This window comes from Parus major, chromosome 2 (genome assembly GCF_001522545.3).
Source record: "Parus major isolate Abel chromosome 2, Parus_major1.1, whole genome shotgun sequence".
NCBI lineage: Eukaryota > Metazoa > Chordata > Aves > Passeriformes > Paridae > Parus > Parus major.
This window is the reverse complement of record NC_031769.1, coordinates 118060491-118075217: the sequence shown is the minus strand read 5'-3', so window position 1 is coordinate 118075217 and position 14727 is coordinate 118060491. Positions and strand designations below refer to the sequence as shown.

General features: G+C 39.3%; 1 protein-coding gene across 5 annotated transcripts in view; it reads right to left on the bottom strand.

Moving 5' to 3' along the window:
- Positions 1-14727, bottom strand: part of SULF1 (sulfatase 1) — a 122665-nt gene that overhangs the window by 55160 nt on the left and 52778 nt on the right. For 3 of the 5 annotated variants that reach the window (XM_019005696.2, XM_015619824.3, XM_015619818.3), the window contains exons 5-7: positions 8830-8991; positions 8281-8515; positions 2568-2807 (exon numbers count right to left, since the gene is read on the bottom strand). In XM_019005696.2, coding sequence (XP_018861241.1) covers positions 2568-2807; positions 8281-8452 — 412 coding nt within the window. In that variant the 5' untranslated portion in view covers positions 8453-8515; positions 8830-8991. Of the gene's footprint in view, positions 1-2567; positions 2808-8280; positions 8516-8820; positions 8992-14727 lie in introns of all 5 variants that reach the window. The other 2 variants (XM_015619821.3, XM_015619822.3) reach the window with 2 other exon arrangements.

Genomic DNA, 14727 nt, shown 5'->3' with positions numbered 1-14727 from the left:
ATCAAGTGCCTTATCAGGACTTGTCACCAAACTGTGACTGGCCTGACTCATTCACTTCTCTTTCTGTGTCACAGTTTCCCATTGAGGAGGTTACTGATTTACTGTCAAAACATGTAGGAATGCACAGGGTAAGTACCTATAACATCTGCAACCCCTCTCCACAGTTTCCTCATTTTCACTCCCAATTATTCTTGACTCCCAGGTATTTTTTGAGTCATTATAATTTTACTAAACTTTCTAGCTGTGAAGCGCAGATTATTACTTGACTAGCAGACTTCTGGTGACTTTTTAATAGGACAACACTATCCTTGAAAAATGTATGATAAGATCTGCTGTTAATTAAGCTACCACCTCAAAAATAATTGTGGCTTAATTAGGAGGTAGGCCCATCTCTCAAGGAGTAAAAGATTTTTTAAGAGAAAAGTATTTGCAGTCATAGTATTGTAGGATTGAACAATGTACCTCAGTCAGAATTGGAGATTCATGAAGGTATTTCCATTTGTTTCCATTTTCTTCTACTCTTTTCTGCCCTTCGTTAAAACTCACCTATCCTGACAGTTTTAGGACTGACGTTCTCTCTGCCTGCCTTTGAAAAAGTACTTTTTTCCTGTTCCTTTCCTTTTGACCCCTTTTTCCTTTCTATTTAATAGGGTCAAGTCTGCATTTATTAAGCATCTCCACATGTCTTCATAACCCAAGGCAGTGCAGAAGATATGCTCAAAGCAATGTTTACCTTCAGAGGGGCAGAAAGGGTTAAGGACAGAGCTGTCCAGTTTATGTGTGAAGCATTTAGTTGCGCAAAGCATAGATGACAAACCAGTAAGATATTAATTTTTTAAGAACACTAAAGCCAGATCCCACATGGAGCAGCCATACCTCGTGCAGAAAGGATTTCTGAGATGTAAGTCATGAGATAGAGCTTATATTTTAGGTCAAATTCAGCACCTTTTCTTACAGTGATGGTCAATTCACTCTTACTTCCTTTTCTCCTCCAAAGCCTTGATGCTGACCCCTACTCAGGCTTAGCAGTGCTGTACTCAGATGGCAACTTCACTGAGACCAGCTTAATAGAGACTGGAGTACTATTCAGCTCATGTGTCAGAGCCAACACCAGGTCCAAAAAATTTAAAGATTTGTCTGCTTTTGTTTTTTATACAGGATGCAGAAGTTCTCCAGAAGTAGAGATGCAGGGAGACAAGAAAAAAGAGTGAACTGTCTGTGTGGTGAAGAAAAGATAGCACAGAGGCAGATAAACTTGAGGCATTGGATGTAGCAGCTTTGAGAGATTTAGGACTATCAGACAGCATGGAGACATTTGCCAGCTCTGTGTTTTGAAAGCAATCCCTTCTTGCGCCTAAGCTGAGGATAGAAACAAGTTTCTTTGCTGCCAGTTACATTGTAAGGAAGGCAGTTGGCAGGAGATCTGTGCCTCCCTGCTCTGTAAAGGGGAGTCTTTGTAGCTGAATGACACTTCTGCACAAATTGCACTCTGACAACCTCGCACAACTCTGGTACCTTGCAAAGGGGAAGTCAGGCTGGAGCCTAATGTGTCTACAGATTCAGTCTTTGGGGATAGGTGATGTAGAAATGAATCGAGTTTTACATCAAGCTGAAGCACAGACGAGAGGAATAAGAAGAGTTCTTTGTAGACAGGAAAGGGATCTCCTGACTACGGAAAACCACCAGGAATTTACAAGGAAACTATCAAATCTTATTGGTGCACAGTAGAACAATCCTTCCTAAAGGCATGTTTCTTTTCCTTTTCAGAAAATGCAAATGAAATATCGCCCCATGGTGAAGTTTAAATTATACCATTCACCTTGTTTTGCTCCCATGACAGTCCCTCCACTCCTGTGAGGTCTTTGGCACCAGTTCCCAGCCTGGCCCTGACATCTTCCTCCATAAGTGCTAGCAGCTGTCCACAAGCAGGACGTAATACTGACCATAATCACGCCTGGAACTGCCAGTTCAGACCCACAGTGCCACTAAAATGCACCTCTTTCACTGTAGGTGTAACTGCCCGACAGCTTATTTCCCACCAGGGACATCCAAACGTGAAAATATGCTGCTTCCCTACCAGTGGGTCTCTTTACCTGGCTGTTACTGCAGATGTGGACCAGCAGGCAGTTCTACCTTCCCTCTCCATAACAATCAACCTCTGCCCTGCACAGCCTGTCTGGGACAGCAGTTGCTCCTGTCCTGGTGTAATCCCAGTCAGCAACTAAGTACCACTCAGTTTCTCCCTCGCTCCCCACCCCCTGCCACAGCAGGATGGGGAGGAGAATAAAAAAGAAGATAAAATCCATGGATTGAGATAAGAACAGTTTAACAATTTAAATTAAATGCAGTAGTAATAGTAATAGTAATAGTAATAGTAATAGTAATAATAATTTATTATGGGATAAAACAAAAAGAGAGAGATAAATAAACCCCACAAAAAAAACCTCCCAAGTAAAGGAAATGAACTCTATCACAGCCAAGAACAGTTTCATTTCAGGCAGTGACTTAAGAGCAATTGCTGAATATGCCATCTTCACTTTAATGAAGAACTTTGCTTTGTCTCTTACCTGTTCTGTACCCAGTGTTATTGAGATACACAGCAAAGGTACGAGGCTCGTGAGTGGCCTGCCATGAGGGAGAAGAGCAGTTTTCATTGTTGGTGTAAATGTTGTGGTTGTGCACATACTTCCCAGTCAGCATCGAGGAACGAGATGGGCAGCACATGGGGGTAGTTACAAAGGCATTGATGAAAGAGGCCCCTCCATTCTCCATAATCCTTCTGGTTTTATTCATAACTTGCAAGGATCCTGTAATGAGAGGTGCTGATCATCACTGTGCTGTAAAATATAGCTTGAATATATTGGTTGTTATTGTGCTATTAAAAGTAAAGTATCAGTGATTAGCTTGCCTTCGAACACCATTGTGCTTCACTCTGTAGCTTTGGTAATTTTAGGAGGAAAGATCACGTTTTTACTATACCAACAAAAATATTTTTAAGGATTCCAGAAGTATGGAATTCTCTTTTTCTTTCCTCAGACTTCAAAACAAAGTTAAAATATGGACTAACCTAAAAATAGTGTCAAAGCTGTATCAAATTTATAGGTCAATAGTTCTTCAAATGCAGCTGTAGAAAAGCAGTATGCTACACAGACTGAATTATAAGTCAATATGCCAGTAAAATACCTAAAATCCTGAGATTACAAATGAAAATTTTAATAGTATTTCCATTTTATTAAATGACAGAAGAAAAAGGAAAATAGAGAGAGGAAGGGAGTAAAGGGGGTAGTGAGAGACAGAGGAAGGAAGGAGAGAATTCAGTAGCAATTTTTCTAAAGGAAAGTTTCTGTGGACAAAAGATCAGCATGTCTGGTTCTGATACTAAAGCACTGCACTCAAAATCAGTTTTGGGGGGCTAAAAACGCATGCAAAAAAATTGGTAAAATGCAGTGCCTTTCTCAGGAAATTGTATTGATACTGTTTAAAGAACAAAGACTTTTTTACATCCTTCAAAACATCTTCATGAGCTGCAAGGTGAGAGAGGCAGGGCTTGCAGATTTCTGATTGGAGAAAGGCGGAGCAGCCCTGGGTAGAGTCTGTCAGTATTTGCTGACAGCTGTCAAAATTTTTTCTTTATGTTATCCAACAGAGCAGAGATCGAAGGGTGGGGGTGAACTGTGGATATGTCAGTATGTGCCCAGGAAACAAGTAACAAGGAAACTACCAACATTGGAATACTTGCACAATGTTGGTAGTAGAAAAAGGTTTCTGGAATTTTTTTTTCCCTTTGTTTTTCAGCACAGTTGACTGTCCTTTACATTTAAATCTGTTGATTCATCTGATACAAGAATTTTTCTTGATGGTTTTGTTTAAGCTGCTTGAAAATCAAATTTCAAATGTTCTAAAGCAATTTCAAACCTGCAAAACCATAAAATTCCCAAGGAGACTCAACTTTAAGTGTTTGCAGTAAAATCTTACAAATTATTTTACTAGTTAAAGTTAAGCATGCTCTGTTTTGGTTTAAGGCTAAGGAGTCAGTGCTGAATATGAAGACTTTTGTGTAAAAAAAAATTGTTAAAAAAGGGAAGAGACAGTAGGGTCTTCAGGATCATTTAAAATTCCAGGGTCTCTGTCCTTAAGGATATATTTAATTCTGTGTATGAAAGTCACCATCACTTTAGACTCTTTGTCTTTCATAGCCCTTATTTTCTAAATGCAGAACATCTGCATTTGTGCTTTCCTAAACCCCATGTGCTAGGGATATAGAAAAGTAGAAGAGTAACTGAGTGGTCCCTGAACACAAAAGGTCTCCATTTGCATGAGTAGGAACATTTCACTGAATTGTTAAATAAAAGACAAATGACAGATCATCCTCGTTCTACATGCTTTTATCTTGGATCCCAGGCTGACTTTTTAGTTTTTATTTTGGTGGGTTTTTTTTTTTTTTTATTTTTTTACCAGAGCTTTTCCATTTTTGAAGTCACAGTTTATTCCTGAGAACTCAGCTGTAAAGTGCTTCAAGGTGCTCTGATAGAAAGCGTGCTATTCAGGTACCCCTAATGCACAGTAACTGCAAAAAAGCTGATCTGCACTTTCCTGCCTCCATGTATTATAAATGAGTAGCTGTTAGAGTGCTTCCTCATTCCTCCAGCTGGTCAGCCCTCTGCTCTTGCAAACCTGCTGTTTATGACTAAGTTTTCCCTCCAGGTATGCACTTACTGACACTGATAATACATTAAGCCCCTCTGGAAATTCTGGAACAGGCACTTCAAAGCAGGTGAGACTTCCTCATTTGGAAAACAAAACACAAGCAGGAGATAAAACTTGCTGATATAAGTTATAATCCTTTGCTGTCTGTGGCTGTCCTCACAGTTTGTGTTTTTTACCATCTGGCCCACAGTCTTCAGGGCACATGAACTCAGGGGCTGTCTGTCAGCAGGACACTCGTGCTCTACATGACCGATTGGGGAGCACCTGAGGGGAACCAGACAGCTGGGAAAGGCCACTTTGGACACAGAACTTAGTGAGTTTTGTCAGACAAGAAATTCTGTGTCACTTCTCAGTCTATTCTTGTACCTCAAGAAGCAAGTTTGGCAACCAAGGTATGAAGTCTTTAAAGCTGCTATGGATTTTTTGTCACAGGTGGGCATCTCTACAAAGGGATATCTAGGAGCCACCCTGTCTTTATACGGGTTGTATGCAAGGCCCCAGGAAGGCAATGGACTTTTTCAGATCTCAGCACATATCCCCACCTTTTCTGCTTATGCTTTTTAGTGCTTTAGTTCTAGGGAAGATGGAAAGCACACCAGGCAACTGATGTCTGATGTGATGTATCTAGATGAAGCTGTGATCTCTTTATCCAGTGCTCTATTCAGTAGCTGGTTTATATAGATTTCACTTGGTGGTGCATCAGGCTGTAAAAAAGGGTCAAAAACACTACCAACATACTCATTAATTTTTACTCCTTTCTGACATTATGCAAGATAGTCTTTTACAGTGAGGACTATAGGAGTATAAGAACAATTAGGGTGTCATATTTTGAGGTACTGATGTGTACAAATAATAGAGAATTGGGAGGACAGAGGAAGAGACCAAAAACCAAGCAAAATGTTGGACTGAAGGGGACATGGGCCTGACCCCAGTGGGAGCTGGGGCCACTGCCCTGAAGAGCCACAGCATGTTGTCTGCAAGAGGGGAGAAGTTCTGGGTCCTGGGAGCTGGTGCTTTGCCTTGAGCAAGATGCCACTTCACTGGGCAGTGAGCCCTCTGCCCTCAGGACCTCGCTAGGGGAAAGACAGTGAACACAATCTAAGAAGCAAAATACCTTTTGAGCCCAAGTATTTGCTGAGTTTCTTCAAGAGCTGTGGGCCAGACTGCTTCACACAGCTAAAGCTTCAATTCACCAGCTGATCTAGAATGTCCTTCCTCCTCACATGGATAGGAAGTGGCTGGAGTTGTGGGGCAGTTTGTTGGTTTATTCTAATAAAGCGAATGAGACAGCAACTCTGCTGAAGTTCTTTGCACTCAAAATGCAAAACTCAGGGGGATGGTGCAGATCAATAGGAAGATGTGCATACTCCTATGGCTTGAGCACTAACTAAATGCAAACTCCCTCTTGTAAATTTTACTTTGGATGACTCCTCTATATATCAGTTGCACTCAGTCAGATGAATATTTTGGTTCAATGCTTATGCAAGTTCTGGGGAAAAATCCTTCCTGATTGAAGTCTATAATGTACCTTATATGCTTTCATATTAAAGCATTCATTTAGAATAGCTTTTAGAAATGTTCGTGCTGGGAATACAAAAGCAAATAATCCATATTGAGAGACTTTCAGTCCTGTGATTTTTGGATACCAATGCCTAAGTTTTATTCTGTTTGTGGCAGAAAGTGTTACTTCCCATTGACCTTTGAGAAATTTAAGACTTTTCTCAGGAATCAATGAAGAGCAAGAGGAAAATTCACACATGGAAAACAGTTTGGCTTTATTTTTCAAATAAGCAGAATGATTTATTAGCAGAAGTGTGAATAATGCAGTACAGTAAATCTTGGGGCTGAATCCTGTTTCCTGTGAAATGATCTATGAAAAGGGGAAACCTGTGTGTTCCTTCAAGGCAGTAGGAATACATACACACCCAGGCTATTGCTCAGCTGCCTGCTAATAGGAGCCAGAGTGCCCTGTGAACATTCAGAACGTTTCAAAGAGAAGAGCTCCACAGTATGAACAAAGTGACTCGCCACATCCTTCCTCCTTTTGCACCAGTCTCAAACCTTCTCGCAAGACTGAAGACAGCGAGTTGGTAACACCGTGTTCAGAGATGTGTGTCTGCTGACCTACCTTCCCCAGTGCCCTGGAGAGCAGGCTCTTTCAGACCACAAAAAGGAAGACTTGACTTGACCCTTTTAACAAAATTTTTCAGAACAACTCTATCAAGAAGAAATGCACTCCCATTGTAAGAGTTATTTCAGACCAAAAATAGAACTGGGAACAGCTATTCATTATACAGCATGGCTAAACAGAGCAGAGGTCTGAAAGAGTGAAAAATAAAAAAAAAATAAGAATTGCTGAGATCTAAAGGCCTGTGTTTGGAGCTCTGCTACATAAAAGCGCCAACCCTCAGTCACGAAATACAGTTTATTAATTATCTTCTCAGAACCCTGGAGGACTATGAGATTATTATTGCATCGTGGAAAATAAAAAAATGCTAGCAGCCAAAGAACTGCTTTTGGATACCAACCATATTTTGTCTACAATCCTCTGTCTGAAAGCATGTGATTTTATAACAAATGAAGTTTTCTGGAATTAAGTATTTTTATTTTTCAATCTCATATGGCATTTTGTCTAGAAAGTCACTATATTTCTATTAAAAATATGTCTCTCATTAAAAAAAAAAAAAGCAAAGAATGCAAGATTTCATTTCAACTTAATTTGCCATTTTTTCACCTTTTTGATCTGACAAACCAAAATATTTGCTTGGGGGTAACCTAAAATGATCCTCTTTCTCTCCTTGATTTTTCATTTTGGGCAGTGAACCAAAAAATCAGTTATATGCATAACTACCATTAATATCTTTCTAACTTACTTAATAGAAAACATTCAAAGGCCTCCTGGAACATCACCTAAGTATTTTTACTTTTTCGACCCTAAGAAAAATATGTGAGAATCACTTCTGACTGGTATGTGCTCAGATATTTAGTGTACTTGTGAAAGCAAAACTACCATGCTTTCCTACATGCAGCATAGTTTTTAAAGCAAATGGATTTTAAACACTTCAGTAATACATATTATTATTATATACATAATATTGAGATTACTAAATCCTGTATCTAGACCGGTTTGTTTGTGTGGATAAGCATGTCCAGATACAGGACATACATCTCTGTAACAAATATGTGGAGATAGAGACACCTATACAGTACTGAGGGAAATGTTGGCCTCATAAGGCTCGAATTTTTAAATGCTACAAAATATCATAGAGTGAGAAAAGGCTTTTGATGCAAGTTTTTTACATGTATGTAATTGTACGCACTATTAAATAATTTTGTTTTGCAGATTAAAACCTCCCATGGTGGATTTTGATAAGCATGTATTTCCTAAAATCTATAATTAAATGTGATGAATGCTATTAAATAATACTTGTTAACTCATTTTCCAAACTAGTCCCACATTCTGATACTATTTCAGGACCAGCAACTTCTCTGAATTTAAAGATCTTTCTGCTTGGCATAAACTACTGAAAGACACATGACAAAATGTAGTAACAAACAGCAATTATTTCTCACCTAGCTCCACATCTTGATCATCTGTGAGTACAAGGATGATATTTGGTCTGATATTCTTTCTCTCCTGCTGCACACGTCCTCTGAACCTCGGGGACTTGATGGTGGAACAGTGACTTGTTAGCATTTCAGTACTGAGCACTGCCAACATGAGTGCAAACCAAGAAGGCTTCATAGTAGTTCCAGTATTTCGGTGAAAAGACTAATCCAAAAGTTCCTGAACTCTACTTTTCAAGACCTGTAGGAAGGAAAAGAGATTCTGTTCAAGCAATAAATAAACTTCCAGTCATACACTGAAAGGATGACACTTAGGGAAGTCAAGCCTGACACATACCATTTAACATGATTATAAGCCATATTGTTGAATGAGAGCTTTATTCTGTCATTTTCTAAGAATAAACTCGGTCATTCCGCAACTATGCTCTCTCAAATAATTTTTGCTTGAAGTCATGCCTACATTTTGTATAGACATGACTTCTGGTAAATTCCTCACAGTGCTCCTTCTACACCCCACGCTTCTTTTTGTGCAGCTTGGTTCCTTACATTCAGTACCTGGGCAGAGTAAAAAATTGCCGGGATGCAGACGTGTTCAGAACATCTGTAGGAGGAGCCCTGTGAGAAGGAGAAAGCAGAAGGCTTGTCGGTCAGAGACCTCAGTACTGTGGCTGTGCTTCAAAGTCTCCAGAACTATTTGTTACAGCTTCTCTCTCTGTCCTGTAAGAAAAGAGTAGAAAAAAAATTTCATTCTCTATGGCTCCCCTACTTAATTTAATATCATACCTATGCAGGGGTTGGATGGCACCTTGACTGCTAGATATAAAGGACATGTATCTCACATCATCAGACACAGGTGCTTTTCCAATATTTCTAGTCAGATTTATAGCGAGATTCCGAGAACAAGCATTAATTCCAGCATATGACACCTGACAAGCACTGATGCTGTTTCAGGTTAACCCACCTGCACGAGAGACTAAACCCTTAAAAAGCAGAGGGGAGAGCACGGCCATCATTTGCAACCTGCATGGGATCACTGTGTGAAAAGTCATCTTCCCACTGACAAGAAAGCTCATATTAAATGACAGTCCATATGATCTTACCCAGCATTGTGAAAGAGCACAACCAGCCCTCGATCAATCAACGACAGAGCTGAGCACCTCATCCATAATGTACAGTACCTCTGCCACAGCCTCGTCCTTGATACTGCGTTTCCAGACTTGTCTCAGTGCGTTATCAGAACCCTCTCTCCGTGCCTGTCAGTCAAACTGCATTGCTTTTGTGAGACCTGCTGCACGCACAGAGGCTTGGCTTTGCTGCAGCACATTTAAACTTGTGACTGAAAATGACTGATTGGTCTGGAGAGGAAGGGGTAGCCACTTACACTTTGACATTTTTGGCATTACTGAATAAAGCTCTGAAAAACCTGTCTGTAACACAAGGGAAGGGAGGGGATATCTGGGGGCAAAAAGGAAGGGGGTGGGAAAGAAACCACGGAGTCATGCCTGTTCCCTCCAGGGTATTGACCTGCCACATACGTTTCTTCTGCTTTTATTCTGGGACTGGGGATAAAAGCACGGTGATATTGGTCAATTAAAAAAAAAACCTCACAAAACCACCCAAGCCCAAGAACAATCAAGAAGTTTGCCCAAGGGAAATTCTGCATGGGAACTGGGGTGAGCCTTACATAATTAGACTGGAGCATAAATCACGAGATCTGTGCACCCACACCTGAGACTTCAGACACGCAACATGAGCCACAAGCAGATTAATAAACAGAAATAATGAGAGTAACACAGAAGACAAAAGGATCCCGCAATCACTCACCTAAAAATGCATTAATAGGGAGATGCTCTAAATTTCAGGGGAGGAAGCCACAGCAGAGGGAGGGGATGGGACTTGGTGCTGGACTGCTAGAAAAAGGATTGTGTTCTTGTTTCCACACACCTTTTATTTTAAGCTTCGCAAGCTAAACAGTTTCATGCTCCTCACTTTGGCAGGCTGTAATTACACCAGAAGAGTGTGAACGTCTTTAAAAGGAAAATCCAAGTGTCTGTGTCAGAGAAATCTTGTCTTTCATTGTCTCTGCACCAACCAACACTGCAGCCTTCCACTAGCATTACAGCACTGCAAAGTCAATACAGGGGATCGCCATCAAACAGCAAATGCTATTTCAGAGGATGACAATATTCAGATAAGTAACTGGAAGTCTGTAATTAGTCTGGACGGTCTTTTAAAAATAGTTCCATTTCCATGTATATGTTCTTAAGTCACATAAAAGCTAACAAGAGCCCTAAAGAGCAGGGTTACCAGAGAAGGCAGATTTCTTCTGACAGACACCAGATACATGCTCTTGGTGCAAAAGCAGAAATACAATGTCTCTAGATGTCTGATCTTTAAATAGTGAAACTTTGACTCACATCACAAAGCACGAAGGGCTATGTGAAGTGAGACTCAATGTTTAGTTTCTTACCTCAGTTGTACGGCAAACTTTTTCAGACAATGTTGACCCAGAAAGTGCAGTCATCCTGACTGTGCTGAGCAAACATTGGCACCAACGTGTTTGAATAATCCCCCACCATAGGAAACTGCAAGCTCCTGACAATTACACCTCAGCGCTAGTAAAATTTACGCTAATCCAAATGGACATTAACAAGCATTCTTCATTTCAACCTGTCTGGTCTATATTAGTTAGTATTTGAAAAATCCCTTTCCTCTAGCATGTTTGAGGCACCTTAGGCAGGTCTTTGCTAGAAATAAAACTTTCTCTTCCTGCTCTTTTTTCTCCTTGATGTGTAAAGGAAAATATCAGGACAGATCTATACATATAAAACTAATTATCCAAGTTTCATTGAATGGTTCTTATACAAGAGCACAGTAATGCCATGTTTTGTTGCTCATATTTAAGTTTTTCATGTGGCAAACCTTTATTAAAAGGTAATCTTTGACAACTTGTCCTTTTATAGCCTGTTTTCCAGTCTTAGAAGGAAATAAAGTGAAGTAGACTGTCAAAATACAGGGTTGATAGGGAAGACAAATCTGCAATATTTGTGTTGGATACTGGCCGGTAGATGTAAGTGTCCCTGCAGACACTGCAATTTGTCTTGAGAAACGGACAAAAATAGGAGAAATTCTAAAAAAGACCTTTCTAAAGTTACATGGGAAAGTAAACTGTAATTTTTTTTGTGTTAAGAAATCAAGATAGTACTTCAAAATGGTTTTTTTTTCTAGCCAAATAAACAAGTGCTGGTCCAACTTCTATATGGGAATTTTAGAGTATATTTTTTTTATAGAATATATCTATGATAACCAAATTGTAGTTAGTAAATAAATGAAACCAGAAGAATCCAAAGAAACTTTTTTTTTTTTTCTGCAGGAGCGGAAATGCATAGTTTGCAATCACCTTTCAAGGAATAAAATCTGAAAACTTGCATCTTTAGTTGTTTCTGTGCAGCTAGTATTATAACATGAAGTTCAGGGATTTATTGGTGTGGAGAATTAATTACCCATGAAGCTTGAATTACACTGGCAGAGCACTGCGAAGAAAGGCTACAGTGCTACTTCACTTCTGGAGTGGCATAAAAATCTGTGAGGACTTTATTTCTAGGTCTCTTAAGAGAGTATCTTTCAGTGACTTAAAAGAAAAGCAAAAGGCAGAACAGTATCTTTTGAAAGTCTGTAGAATTGTTACTCATTTTGATCCAGAACTGTTTGAGATTTTTCATGGCATTGACTGAAAGTGGTTAGTTTGGAACACAACAAAAGGCAGCCAGTATTCAAGAAAGAGCCACTTTCTTCTCATGTCCACGTTTTCACTTGGTTCACTTAAAATGCCATTTTGTGTTTGGCCAATAAAAATCTGCCCAGAGTCGTGCACTTTGTTAGTAAAACAGGGCACTGAATATGCACATGAATACGTCATTTTAAGTTTTAAAGAGATAAGAACTTATTAATATTTAATAATCTACAAATGTGTACTTGTTGCACAGGGGATCAGGCTTACATGAACACAATTCCTGTTTGTAAATGTGGGGATAACGAGTAATGATACTGGAGATATGTCCATCAGCACCAGTACCAGGTGCTATGCAATGCCCCACATCAACAATTTGTGACCAAGGCGTAACTAAGGGCAGATAACATTGTCTTCTCTGCATTAGTGCTTTCTTTTGAGCATGAACATTGAGGCATTATATTATCCAAAGTGATAGGTTAAGGCTCACTGTCCTAATGGCCTTTCCTTTGAAAAAAATGGATCAGACAATAAAGGAAACAGTGGTAATAATAATAACAACACTAGTAATAATGTGGTCTGTAATTGTGGAGTTTAAGGATCACAGAATCATTAGGGTTGGAAGGGAACTCTGGAGATCATCTAGTCCAAACCTCCTGCCATAGCAGCAAAGCTCTCAGGTGCATCAGTCACTATTCCCAGTAGCAAACATGAGAATGAGAATTTTGGCTTCTGCTCCCCATATTTATTTAGTAAAAAATTGAGATGTAAGGTATCACAGGGTTCTTAATAAACTTCTAATGCAGCACCGATTTGTGTTGTGTTCCTCTTTACTATCCAGCATCCTACAGATTTTACCTCTGTAGTTTGATTTTCCTGCCTCCATATATTGACATAATTGTATGTATTTAAGATATAGCCCACAAACAAATGTTTTGCAGTTTAGGACATTTTTTAAATTCTGTGACAAGTGCAAGGAACTTGCACAAAAATACATCAAATGCATGGAAAAGAAGCAGAAGGCCTTGTCACGGCAAGTGTTAAGTTGCGTCATTTTCTTTATGCAAAAGATAATCTTGGATAATTTTTTCTTACAGGTTTCTCTGATAAATAAATGGATAAAACCTCTCAAAGAAACAAATCCTTGGATATCAATCACCACAAGAAAATGAGCTTTCTTTCTTCACTTCAAGCAGAAGAGAACCTTTCTATGTATGTTACCTCTGACCAGCCAACTTGACAGTTTTGGCTTTAATGAGTTTTTTGTAACACAAATATGATCCCAGTGTTCTCTGTTTCCTTAAAATCAGGCTTTCAATAAGAAAAAAAGAAAGGCAAAGGACAACTAGAAAAATTCTCTTAATTCAGAGCTGGGATTCTGTTATTGTCAGTGTTTTGTAATTTCCAATATGACTTTGGAGATTGGTCACATTGCTGGACACCTGCTCAGCACAATTTCAAAAACCTGCCAGCCTGTCTGTAGTGCCATGAATCGCTCTCAGTGGCATCATGTAAACTGGAGATGGTTTCATCCAGCAATGACCCTGCAAATGTCAGATTCAGGGTTTGCACCTACCATTAGAAGTTGTATGCTTTAAATTGAGATGTGTCCACCTGACATTGCTGCTGTATTTGAGAACATTTTGAGTACACAGAAGCTCCAGGGTGAAAGAAGGCAAAAGGGGTTTTCTGGGACACACAAATACAGCTTCTGTGAATTTTTAATGTTTGTGTCAAAGGGTGGATGGACCTCTCCAAGACACACCAGGTCTATGCTGTGAATCATAACAACGGTGTGGTTTGAGACTCAACAAAATTAGCAACTTCATAAGATTAGTAATTGCGTGAAGATTGTGCAGACAGATTGAAACTACATAATAAAAGGTCAGGGAGGCAAAATGTTCATCTGCACCCAGCAACCTAGTAGTTCAGAGGTCTTAAATCTCTCCCTTAAATCATATTGCCTTGATGACTAGAGGGTTGTAACACCCTACAACAACAGTAACAACTCTCACTTTCACTAATACAGTGAAGCACTTCAGTGGAAAAAGCTGTTGACAGATGACTGTTTTAAGTTTAGCAATGTTAAAGCTCTTCTCACATCTTATTCTTCTATCTCATATTTAAAGGCAAACACTGCAATCTCAGGCTACCAGGCACGACCGCGTAAATCTGCGGGTCAGTTTCCTGTGGGAATATTGAGCCTACAGCCATGGGAAAAACATCTACAGTACAGCAGAAGTCAGGAAAAAGCAAGATTTACCATTTCTTCTTAAAGGTTAATCCCCTAATCTAGGTTGTAAAGTACAGGATTTACAGTGAACACAAAGAATGTAGTTCCTATCTGGGTCTAATCTAATCATTATCTATTGGATTTCCAACACACTTAACTAATCAATCAGATACCTTCTCCCCTTTCAAATGTAATCTGTGTATTCTAATGATGGATTCTCAGTGCCTCAGGCTAGATTAATTTAAAGTATAATTTAAAGTAATTGCAGGTAGGGAGAATCATAACCTTATATTATGTTTTTACATTGTAATTTTGCAAACAGTTACCGACAGGAAAGGAAAAAGCTTGCAGTGACTTGAAAGTGTAGTGTAGGCTTGCTAACCCACTTTTATAACTTTGTACAGGTTAAAGGATATTCTTAGTAGGTAGAAGTTTCCAACACTTCATCTGTTAGGGTGAAACAACAAACTCCAATAACATTTTAAAAATA